General features: G+C 43.5%; 1 protein-coding gene across 3 annotated transcripts; it reads right to left on the bottom strand.

Moving 5' to 3' along the window:
- Positions 1-3,609: 3,609 nt before the first annotated feature.
- mthfr (methylenetetrahydrofolate reductase (NAD(P)H)) lies at positions 3,610-12,637 on the bottom strand. 3 transcript variants are annotated; one of them, XM_023841434.2, is made up of 12 exons: positions 12,541-12,637; positions 8,383-8,649; positions 7,647-7,885; positions 7,445-7,555; positions 7,031-7,224; positions 6,580-6,830; positions 6,355-6,489; positions 5,756-5,936; positions 5,461-5,643; positions 5,076-5,177; positions 4,869-4,988; positions 3,610-4,566 (listed from the first exon to the last, which is right to left on the bottom strand). In XM_023841434.2, the coding sequence occupies exons 2-12, from the start codon at positions 8,628-8,630 to the stop codon at positions 4,363-4,365; spliced, it is 1,968 nt and encodes a 655-aa protein (XP_023697202.2). In that variant the 5' UTR covers positions 8,631-8,649; positions 12,541-12,637; the 3' UTR covers positions 3,610-4,362. The 3 variants fall into 3 exon arrangements, with proteins under 3 accessions (XP_023697202.2, XP_072569614.1, XP_023697203.2); XM_072713513.1 differs by lacking the exon at positions 12,541-12,637 and adding an exon at positions 12,407-12,539; XM_023841435.2 differs by lacking the exon at positions 12,541-12,637 and adding an exon at positions 10,435-10,547.
- Positions 12,638-12,653: the final 16 nt, after the last annotated feature.

The raw sequence follows: 12,653 nt of genomic DNA, 5'->3' as shown, positions 1-12,653 counted from the left end.
GGCCCAGTCATGTTTTACCAACGCCCCAGTCTCCAGGCTGGAGCACGCCTGCATGGCTCATGGGGGTGTGCACAGGGTTAGGGTTAGGGTTGTACTTTGGTTGTACCTGACCAAAGGCACGTACTGCAGCTATGAGGAAGTCTGGCAGAGAACCACTGACAGTATTACAACAACAGAAAATCCTGAAAGAGGGACAGAGTTACGAATGAGACTACAACCCCAATGGTGGGTGTGGTTATTATGCAGATCCGATTACTGACTGCTCTGATGCACCTCATTCGTTCACATTATTAGATCACACCACGTAATGACGACCAATACATGGCAAACTCGCCCACTGTAGATTAATGTCTCTCACCACTTTGGGCACCTTACCGCTGCCATAAAAACTGGCACCAGCACAGAATCAGAATGCGAGGTGGGGCATTTTGTACTGAATCTGCTATAGTGATTTATAGGGCTGGATGATGTGTGTTATTAATACCAGTATCACATGTTTTGCGCATGCAGTTCTCACATCGCAAGGACCGTGATAGTTGGGTTAAGATCAGGATTTCTACTGAATTTCTCTATTAGACATTTTCCAGCCAGATCCCAGTTAAAGTTTGGGTCCACGCATCCAGGATTATTACTTGTTACTGCTACTTTTGCTAGTATTGGACCGTACATCAGATGGAAAAGCGACAGTCTGAGAGGTTTGGTAACTGGTGGAATGGAAAGCTACCTTTACAGTCTCGTGTTGCATGGCAAACTCCACACAGATCCTGACATGCTTCTCTTTGACTAACTACTGTTTTGTGCTTCTCTCTGACCAATATTGAGCAACACAGGACATTCTCTATTACAGGTGGATGCACCGTTGATCCACTGGCCACCACTTCCAAAGCAGGGGTGAGCAGTCTTATCCAGAAAGGGCCATTGGGTATGCGGGGGTTTGCGGCAAATCCCTAATTACATTACTAATTAGTGGACTGATACCTGGGTTTGAACAGCTGACCTAGAGGTTATCCCAAAACCCTGCACACACCGGCCCTTTGAGGGAATGATCACCTGCTCCTGTACCAAAATGACTACAAGCCTTTCAGTGGCCCCCTCCCAACCTGAAAGAACTTCAGGTGCAGATGCAAAGTGTATGGGGCAGTCTTTTCTACACAGCTATGAGTAAGATGGATGCATCAGTCCTCCCCACCCCCCACACTTTTTTTGGTGCTGCTCAGTCAGATCGAAGGATGTTTCTAGAAAAGCCTGAAGGCCTGAGCTTACTGGTCACATTCTAACCTTTTTTTATAAATTTTTTGTTTTTTTTTATGCAAGATGATGCAACAGAGAATTAGTATCTGTCCTTGGCATATAAAAATAAAAATAAATCAAGCTCTGACCTATGAGGTCAGGAAGGTTACAGCCTCGAACAAGGCAATGTGTGAGTTTCAAGTGTCTTTGGATAAGAGTAATGAAAAACTTAATATCAAAGTGCGTCTTGTTTGGTTTCGTGCTTTTGTATATACAACAGAAGCACAAATGGTGAGATTTTTAAAATACTACAAAAAACCTGAACGGAATTCAAGGATTAGGAATTTAATGAGTCATTTAGAGATTTAAACTGAAAGACGGTTATTCTTAGATCCTAGTTTGGTGGCTAATGACACAAACAGCTTTAGGGCACAGCAGTACCATGACTGACCTGTGTACTAAGGCACCAGTCCAAAGCCAAATGAAAGGGTCTGCATATTTACCTTCCAACCAAGTTTGCTTCAGATTAACCAATGATTCGCTTGTAAAATGGCTGCTGAATTCCTATTGGCTAATTGCTGCCTGGATCAGTCTAGCGGTTCTAGAAATGCATGTTTACATGCTGAAGCACCCCTTATCGAAAAACGATGCCAATCTTACACTGCCTCCCGTTTCGGTCAAAAATCTAGACCTATGTTGCAAAAGTAAACTTTGCAAATTATGCAAATTAGCCAAAAAGGAGGTGGACCCTATATTGCAGTTTCACTTAAAATAAATCAGGGATTCTGGCAATTTTCTACTGTATGACTCACAATTCAAGAAATAGGCTTAAAATTAAATGTGCTATAGCGCCACCATTTGGCTGACTGGGGCCCCTTTGCTTGTCTGAGTAGTTAGTGAGTAGGGGGATTACTGCACTACTTGTGGTCTTTGCTACCCATTTTGTTTTAGGGCAGAATCAAAACATTTTTAAAAATCATTTAAAAACAGGGAAACAGCAGGCTTGCAGCACTACGTGCCTGGATCACTAAATATAAAAACTCACAAACACCCAGTAAGAAATGAGGATAAAACACTGCTGACAGCCATAAGATATATGGGCACGGAATACCTCGGTTTTCCTGGAACGCGTTTTCGCGCCTGGCGTAGCTGCCCTTTGGCCCACTTAATAGCAGAGCAGAGACTCTTCCAGAAGCAGCACGCAGTCATGCAGTGGGCGGAGCCCAATGCCCCCAGTTCATGGGGTTCGTGCAGTTTGCTCTCTCCATCCCTCCCCAGCAAGCTCTCTGCGCAGTGCTGATCGCCAGAAGCTTACAGCCCCTGCTGAGCAGTAGTATCTTATACACAATTGTTGCATTTCTACTGATTTTGCTCGCACAATTTTCATTTTTACATGTATGGAATGTTATCTGCACGATCGCTCAGTCCTGTCTTGTTGCAGGGCGCTCCAGTGTATAAAAATAGATCCCATTCTGTGACAGGTCTGGCTGGGCACCAGCACAGATACCTTACAGGGGCTCCCACATGCTACCCTGCTGAATCCAGGACCCACAAAGTTTGATTGCTCCACCGAAATGCCTCCGTGCTTCTTTACTTGCACCCTTTCTCGACTTCACCCGCAGACGACAAATCTTGAGTGTGAGGCAAAACCCTGTTGCATATGCCATTTCCCATAAAAAATAAAGACTTGTCCCACAGCTATAAACGTCATACTTCTTCCATAGGCTGGACACTCAGGGCCGATACCACACTCTTTTTCTTAAAGGAAGTGTTTACCTTGTTTCTGGCCAAAAGGCCATTAAACTATGAATTTACTAACGCAGCTTAAGTCATGACAGCTGCTCTCAATAGCCACCCTTCGTCCACTCATGGAATCCGACCATCTGATGTGTTCAACACCTGCAAGTTGTTTGTGGAGGTCAGCAGTTGCAGGGCGGCCACGTTGAGGAGGAATTAGAGCATTTCAACCATCAAAGAGGCCAGGACAGGAGGAGCCGGAAAGGGAAGTGCCATCTTCACGCAAGACCGTGCGGTCATCGGGGCCAAGATGAACTTCTGCAGAACGTGCACTCAGCCCAGGAGGCCGTTAGTGGGTGGCACAGAGCTATTAAGTTCAGAAGATAAGATTTACTGGTTTCGTACAATCGCCAGTGTGTACATAAGGATACTCTATCATTTTCCTCAGCTGGAGGACCAGGAAGAAATTTGCTGATGAGGACCTCCAATCATCGCACGGTCTGTGATGGCACCTGTAACCTGATTGGTGTCCCCTCATAAAAACAGCCAATGATATCCATCAGCATGTAACGGTAGCCGAAGCCTTGGACTTTAAACTGACACATTTATAATCCCACAAATCAATACAAACCACACTTCAAGTAAGACTCTATGGACTCAGCTTCTAACACATTTACTCATTTGCGACTTTCGCCATTACATTAACTTTTAAACACGAAAGAGACCACACACACGTTATTCATTGCTATTTACGTAGCATCACAGCAACAATAAATACGTCAAAATAAAAATACAAAAGCTGATAAAAATATACAGAACAAATCCTGCAGTTATAGTTTAAGTTTTCAACCACAACTTTGGGGATATTATACTATTCTGCTTTGGCACTATATGTAATGAGGTATATAGCAAATAACCACAAGTAATGCACAGTGTGACTCGAGTAGCTTCCTGTAAAACACCATGAAATTTTGTATTTAAGGCATGATATTGTTAAAATATTGAGTCAAGTACAAACATCTCACTCTGACGTCTAAAAGAGCAGTCTTCATTCAATCCAAACCAGCTATTGCTCCCTTTTAAAATCCTACATTAAGCCTGATTTTTTAAATAGATAAAAGTATACATTGTATACTTGACACATAAATATTCCACTGTAATAGTTTGTAGATGTTTGTGAACCTGATCCATGGAGAGCCAGTGTGGGTGCAGGTTTTTGGGATGGCCTCTCAATCAGCCAGTAATAAAGCAGCAGTTCTCAGCTCCAGTCCTGGGGACCCACTGTGATCGGCTGGCTGAGAGGTCATCCCAAAAACCCGCACCCGGAGCGGCTCTCCATGGACCTGGTTCGCCAGCCCTGCCCTCATTGCAGCGTAGGTGTTTGCGAGGCATGTGCTATTCCATGGCTTCCAATGGTGCGTCTAATAGCTCAAACATATCGTCAATGACCTGCGACAGGCAGCTGTCCAAGGGAAAGTCATTGTCTACCAGATTGACCAGATAGTAGTTGTCGTGGATGTATTGGATGATCATGCGGGACGGCGATTCCTCCTCGTACAGCTTGGCCCACTGCTCAATCCAAAGGCCAAAGGCTTCATCCTGTCAATGACAGACACGTCCTCAACCTGGCCATGTAATCAGGCACCGGTCACAACCATTATGATGTTACGCAACAGTGCACTGAAAATGTATACAACCGGCAGAATATACATTTAATTTTACTTATGCCTTTGGACAGAACTATTACATGACAATGTCAAACACATTCTTACCTACAAAAACCAGAAAAAAAGAACTCTACAGTTAAGTAAACTTTTCCTAAACATGCTTCTCACGTCAATAAAGCTTATCTCTGAATAGTATGCTGCTCATTTAAGGAATCAATAGAGCCCTTGCTATACCTTCCAGTACATAAAGCTGACTGGATCCACCACAGTGGGCTGAACGATCTCTCTCCCTGGGAAGATGCCCCAAGTCACAGCATTAGGCTGCAGGTCCGGGGCGTTGGTGGTATTTTTACCCTGGAACAGGAGCGAAAGAGCGTCATTGAGCCCCGCAAGGAAAACACGCTGTGGACAGCGGTTCTTTAAAAGAGGAGGAGATCTTACCTGGACATTAACGATGTGGTAGTTCACACGCGGCTCGTATTTTTTCAGCACTTTAAGAAGAGCAGTCACGTTCTCGCTAGATGTGAAGAACTCCAGATACGCCTGTCAGCGTCAAAGCATAAATGTGAGGCAGTTCATCAGATACAGTCAATACCCAACACAACACTGCATCACTGCAAATACCCATTTACACTTTTAAGTTGCAAAAACTTCAGTCTAAAAGTGCATTTATACAGAAAAAAAAAATTCATTGCTCTATTTCAAGCATAAATTGTGGGATCTGACAATCTGTAATGAAAGCAATAGCAAAACAACAAATAGGTTGAACGTCAACAAGGACATTGGATGCACGTCTTGACACTGTAGTGCGGAGGCGCTGCCTGACCTTCTGGAAGACGTATCCTCCAGGTGGTCCCCAGCCCACAATGGGATCAGAGGAGGGCTTCCCGTTGATGTTGGGCTGGGAGTTGATGGTCAGGATACCACGGCGATTCACCTTTTCCAGCTCATCCTTCAGCAAGTTGGTCTCAGGTGCCAAGGGGTCGTCGTTCCATGGCAAACACATCACCTGAGACAGAAGGCGTTAAGCGGCACAACAATCATTCCTTGTTCGCTTCGTACTCTCAGTCTGATGCCTTCCCCTGACTGAGCAGCAGACTCGCTGTGGAAACCTCCCTCACCTTGTGTCCGCAGTGATTAGGCTGCCCCGTGATGTAATTGGTGAACACTTCAAAGACACTCTCTTCATTCATTAGCTCTTCTCCCCACATCTTCAGCAGGTCATCTTTGGAGGACTTGCTCTTCAGGTAGAAGAGGTAATAGTCATTCAGTTCACCAAAGGCAGGAGAGGACGAGTTACCCCTGAAAGAGACAATGATTGTGTAAAAAAAAAAATTTTTAAAAAGTCTTAAGACAACCTTCAATTACCAGTTGAAGACTCACCTCTTTCAGAAACACCTAAACCAACCCATCCCTGCCACCTTTGTTCCATTGTGATGTGGCTGACTGGCCATTTTGTAAACTGCACTTAGTTTCTTGTTAGTTTCTATTATGGCAGAACTGATGGAACGATTCTGCCCTTGATTCTAGTCAATAATTGGAAGCCTAGCAGCACCTGTAGCCATGTTGGCTCCCAGACACCTATGTACTTACGTGTGATTTGCCCCACCTGGATTTTTCTTACTATGATCTATATGCACACTTATTCCTCTCATGTTCAACATCCTAAATGATTCCGTTATACAAATGGAAACCTTAAGAACCATCCCCTCCTACTCACCACCTCCCGTTGGGGAACTCGTCCCAGTCCTGGGTCCTATAGATGTAGCTCTTAGGCCTGGAGGCCCAGAAGATCGGCCGAACATCCTCCACCTTGCGCTTGGGGTTTGCACTGAGTGCCCAGGGAAGGGGTCGCCTTAAAGAGGGAAACCATATATTTTACGGTGCTGCTATACGGGGGCGTGACACGCCGCCGGGGGAAATGGAGACTGCACTGTGGCCGAACCTGGGATCTTCGATCCACAGACCGAGCTGCTTCAGGACCTCCATCGTAGCCACCTCCCGGTTAAGGGTGTAGAAGTGTAGGCCGGGCACATCGCCGGTCTCCAGCAGCACCCTGCACATGCCCACCGCGTGCTGGATGCCGTAGTTACGGATGGCGGCATCGTTGTCTCTTATGGGCTCGATGACGCTCGTGATTTCCTCAGGCACCTCCAGCTTCGACAGCTTCACTAGCTGCCGCAGAGACTGGTAACCCTTGGAAAGCATAAATACCCAAATGAAGTCAAATTAAATGGGCTTTAGCGTCAAACCATCCATGAACAGGTAAACAGTGGCACAAAATAACATCCCCTTACGATGCAACATACAAACAGCAAAGGGCATGAGTGGACAATAATTTCTGTAATTCTATTTATGAAGGTTTTGATTTCCAGCCATTCCAGCCTCTTCTTTACCTGGATAGGAAAGATTCCGGGCAGGATGGGACATGTAATTCCAATAGCCCTACAATCCTTGACAAACTTGAGGAAGGATTCGGCCCGGAAGAAGAGCTGCGTGATGATGAAGTCTGCTCCGGCGTCCACCTTCTCCTTCAGGTGTTTCAGGTCCACCTCATAACTCTCTGCTTCAGGGTGACCCGTGGGGTATCCTTTGCAATTCAGAAATTTTAGGAAAAGGTTACATTTTCCTCAGAACAACATTCAGCCCCAGACTCTCTGCAAGCATCAGCTGCAAAAAGGCTAAATTAAAATGTCTGACAAGCAAAAAATTATGTAATGGGATAATTTAATTTATGATATTAAAATCTGGACCGGAAGTTATAACATGACACCTGCTTACTCGCGACAGCAATATGGCCGAAAACCTACCAGCGACACAGATGTCAAAGTAATCGTCAAATTCCCAGCGTATGTGTTTGACTAGATCGGTGGCATAGTTGAAGCCACATTCCTCTTCCTCCCACACATCTGCCACGGGATCTAAAGGGCAGCATGCAAAAATCATTAATTCCTTAATTCAGCTTTCTGAGAAAGAGCAAAGAATTAGAAAAGATGAGGGGAGCTGGGGCACCTCCGCGGAGAGCCATGATGTTCTTGAGGCCCAGCCGTTTGGCTTTGGCCAGGTGGCCCGTGATCTGCTCTTTGGTCTGGTTGGCACAGGTCAGGTGCAGGATGCTCTCCAGGCCGCAGTAGTTGACGGCGGTGCTGGCGATCATCATGGAAGATGTCTCCTTGTCGGATCCCGGGTCCCCTGCAGGGTGCCAGGTGACGTCGATGAAGAGCGGCCCACCTGAGCCCATGCGATCAAACCTGCGAAGAAACACATTCAATTTACATTAACTGCACCTTCATAATGCATTCATAAGCAGCACGTAAGTATACCTTAACATCCTAACACCTTAGCAGCTGCAGTATACATTAATAACAAACATTATATGATAATAAACATTATAATCATATAATGCTTGTTACTAATGTGTTTTAAAGTTGTTGAGGTATGTTAGGGTGTTGAGATATACTTACCTGCTGCTTATGAATGTTCTATGAATGCATTACGAAGGCATTATGAAGGTGCAGTTAATGTGAAGTGTTACCAGACATTGAAAGCAGCGGTTCCCGGAGATGCACAGCCTTGCCTCCCATAGCTGAGTCACCAGGCCATGACCACTTACTCCAAGCTGCACTCTTTCATTGATTCACGCTACTTTCCAACAGTCCTACTTGACTGCGTTTAGCCATTGTGTTTTCCTTTTTTTTGGACTACTCTAAGAAAAAAAACAACATATTGTAGATATTGTAGCACAGACCTGGAGATGAGGTTGACGGCCCCGTTGGAAGTTCGCGGCGGGAAGAACTCCAAGGAGAACCAGCGGTCCCCAGACTCCATGCGCCGGCGCATCTTGTCGTGCAGCCGGTCTGTGCGGTCGGCGTCCAGCACGGGCGTCGAGCAGCGCGAGCTGTCCTTGGAGCTCTCGCCGCCGCTGTTGCTGGCCCCGCTCGAGTCGCTCTTTGAGGCCTGAAAGCTGCCATCCACCCGCTGCACTTGATTCACCATGGCTATCTAGAGAAAGATCCTAACAAAAGACAAGGTGGAAGATTAACACCCAAATGCATTGTGGGTAATTTTTACTGTCCTTATGTCCTAAACATTGCTGTGTATGTTGTGATAACAGTAAAGGATTCTGGGTAACCTCCAGGAGGAACAAGGTACTTAACCTGAATTGCTTTCATAAAAAAACTTAAATCTCTCAGTTCTGTACAGAATACCAGAAAATGTCAGGTTATAAATGATTCTTGCAAACGTGCAGCTGCTCTTAACTGAGTGAATCTAGAAGGTCAGAATTCAGATTCTTAACAGTCATTAAATACTGAGTCATTATATCTATATCACAAAAGGAAGCCTCTTTATACGTTTGTACTGCAGTATATTTCACCGGCACAATTCAATTATCCACGAGTGCTACATCATAGTACATCGTCAGACACATGCAGGGCATTAACATTCAGTTCCGCAAGTTTATGTTTACACGGCAGGATAATATTAGGTCAGCTTCACTTTATGGTCAGCGTGACTCACTCACAGGACTGTGTAATGGAGTTTGACTCGGAATGATGCACTGCTCTGCAGGGTCTACAAGAATCGGCAGATTGGCTGGCTCGCGCGGTGCGTTCATGAGGGCAGTTGTAAATAAACGACACCTCACAGCGTCATGGTGATCTTAATAAATGATCATTAACTGAAATAATGTGGGGAAGGAGCAGGATGTCCGTACTAATTACTGGCTACTTGTTTCTCTACTGGCCATTTAATATTGATGTGCACGTAAGCAACATTTAACCATAAACATAATTATCACACAAAACAATATATTGTAACCTTCCGGAGTTTCCGTCTTCAATAATGTTCACTTCATTTTACGAGTATTCACTAAGATGTAATAATGATGACTGTAGCTCAAGACTGTCAAAAATGTTAAATAAATCAAAGTGGTCCAAACTTGTATGATTTAACTCCGTTAGTCGTTTATTGGCAAATATAATTCAGTCAACTGATTAATGACTTGCATTTGTTCAAATCATATACACAAGCAATCTTGATTAATCAGACCTGAAAAGTGCATTTTTTACATTATCTAGAATTTCACACCACGTACAACTGCGAATCTGAGGCTGTTAGCACCATGAAACACAACACTGAGCAAAATGATCTCTGAAAAACAAATCGGATTGTAGAGTCGAAACATACACTTTTAATAGCAAAGTTTAAAATACTCGAAACTACTATCGTATATTCATTGTTACGCAGGATCTAACTGGGAACAAAAGTGGATCGAGGAAAATAGACCCCCTTCGTAGGGGTGGGGGATTATCCCCTTGAATATTACGGATACAGCGGCCCTCCGCCAGGTCCTTAGGGAGTCCAGACGACCATCCCTGAATACATTGGTTATTTGTGCGCTTCAAGGGCTGAAGCGACTGATGACACCTGTCTGATTTATACGTGTTTTCATAAATATAAAAGTAATATTGCAATTAAACTAAACATTAAAACTGACTGGTTTGCACTGCAAAATAACGTGCGCAGTGCACGGCAACAATGAAATCTGTCACGTATACAACATGGTATGCGATCCTAACTTTCACTTAGAATGAAAGATCACGGTACTTTACGGTGGGATCGTATTAAACGTTAACTTACTAAACAAGTATTTAAACCATGCATGTACAGCTACGCCGATGGTTTTTCTGGACACGTGTTCATTCATTCATGTAAATATCTTTTTAAACTACTAAATTGTTTTCAAGCACGTAACATCTCACAGAAAGAATTGCAGCGGTTGCTAAACAGCCTATATTACCAATAATTCCCCACTGTCACTGGATTTCTTGGGTAGACGGAGACAGTAGTGGGACGTTACTCACGATCAGCCGCCGTCCCAGTACTGGTTATTTCCGAAGCGTCGCCAGAACTTAAACCCCGCCCATGCATCGGAGAAGGACGGAATTGGGCCACGTGACCGTCCCCGATTCTCGTACTCTGCGTACGCCAAAGCAGGCTCAACAGTGGCTGACGGCCACTTGGTTACGACGGCTACGTAACCGATATCCTCCTTTCAAGTACCCATATAAAACGGCAAAAAGCCAGTCCCGTCGGCGCTGAAAACTGATGGTTCCAGCCATACGTGTTCTTACGTCCGTGAAAATTTACAGTGATTGTAAAATAATTTAGGATCACCACTCACCGCAAAAATAATCTAGGTATTGGCAACTATAAACATAAAGACGAAACTTTTGCGGTCTGTATTATTAGTCATAATTCAATGATTCTATTACAATTCTATATTATCTCACCTTGTTCTCTTTTAAACAATAATTCCCACATTAAATATAATATAAACTTCATCTTGACTTTACAGATCACAAAGTACACAAGGAAATACTCTATTTCCCATTCTAATAAGACTATATTATTATTTAAAAATCCAACCTTTAAAATTATTACTTCACCAGTGTAAATGCTGATTAAAAAGGTTAACCACGACACGGTGAGTGTATTTGGTAATTTGATACATATATTCCAGCCAAAATCATTAGACCTTGTCATCTGGTCCTAGCTGGTATGAACTAGTCTGTACTGCTTGTATTAACTACTATTCCAACTCAGACCCACCCATCTATCCATCTTCCATATCCATTTACCTAATCCACTGTTAACGGAAGCCAAGTGAATGAGACAGGGATGTCAGTCCGTCACAGGGCACACACTCAAACAGACATTATGAGTGATTCAGAGACTCCAACCCATATAAATACGTGTTTGTGAACGTTGATGGAAATTACACACACGCCTATAGTGTTGGATGTGTGTTACTGTAGCCCCACCCAAGCCAAGATGTTCCATAGCCAGGGTAAATTTCTGGTGGAATACTACAGGAGAAATACATAAAGGAATTTGTTACAAAGACAGTCCAAACTCAACATTCAGTAAAATGCAAAGGACACAATGAAACTGGATTCGTATCTCTGGGTATTTACACATGTAGTTCAATAACACATTATAATGCAGCAGTACTTACAGTACCCTGGGACAAGAGTTGCTTAAAATATGACACAATCCAGATCTTATACTGACAAACAGCAGCATCCATAGCTGTCAGTTGGGCACACCAAATATAGTACATTTTATAAAAATAGCTGAAACAAAGTGCTACACACAGTAAGCTCACTAGATATGTTAATTAAAAATATTAGTACTATTACTCAAGATAATTTCATGGCACTGCCTCCCTTATATAACATACAAAATGTGTAAAAATGCTTAGAAGTGACGTACAGAACTGAAAAGTAAGGTAGTGTCATTTAACTAATAGGTCGCAGGATGTACGGAAAAGGTTTTGCACAATTCGCAAGCGGCCCAGCAGAGAGCGCTGTTGGCAATGTTTCGCAAAGACGCGAGCACACAGGGTAGAGTAGCGCGAGGAATTTGTTGGAGTTGTCCATTTCGCTAGTATTTTGCTCTTAAGTGTCGGTATCTCCTAAATTTAATCCGATCGGCAATAAATTTAACACTTCATAAACTTATTTATAATGATGTTGAATGAATACATTTTAATATTTGGACAAAAAGGTATGATGTATCAGAGGGGTATGTTATGAGACATTTCTGATTGTATTACTTTATATTTATTAATATACGCTTGTTTTGTGTGAGGATTTTGAACCGAATATGTTACTTATTAATGACTTGTACAGAATTGACACCATTCGTTACGTGGAAATTCAGTAACACCGCGGAAAAGACTAGCAACTACTTTTGGAGTGAAAAATTACCTGTTAAACAGCAGCTGTACGAGAAGGCGCATAGCAGATTAAATATATCGAGCATTTTCAATAAATACAAGAAAGAAAACTCTGCCAGCAGGAAACACCTACGTACAATCAAATTATTCTCTAATGGTACTCACAATGTATCCCTTGCATAAAACATTTCTACCGTCTCCCGGTGCATCGATATACCCAGCATGACGCGCCATGTGCGCGCTCCCGCTTCAGAAACTCGCGACATCGGCACGTGACG

Source organism: Paramormyrops kingsleyae, chromosome 6 (assembly GCF_048594095.1).
Source record: "Paramormyrops kingsleyae isolate MSU_618 chromosome 6, PKINGS_0.4, whole genome shotgun sequence".
NCBI classification, from domain to species: Eukaryota; Metazoa; Chordata; class Actinopteri; order Osteoglossiformes; family Mormyridae; genus Paramormyrops; species Paramormyrops kingsleyae.
The sequence above is the reverse complement of the archived record's forward strand: the minus strand, read 5'-3'. Positions and strand labels throughout refer to the sequence as shown.

Bases quoted from the DNA above. Each gene is read 5' to 3' on its own strand.
- mthfr (XM_023841434.2), bottom strand. From the start codon at position 8,630: ATGGTGAATCAAGTGCAGCGGGTGGATGGCAGCTTTCAGGCCTCAAAG. The intron at 5,644-5,755 runs GTGAGGGAGGTT...CTTCTGTCTCAG, and splicing joins CTAATCACTGCGGACACAAG to GTGATGTGTTTGCCATGGAA. The intron at 5,178-5,460 runs GTCAGGCAGCGC...TGACGCTGACAG, and splicing joins GAGGATACGTCTTCCAGAAG to GCGTATCTGGAGTTCTTCAC.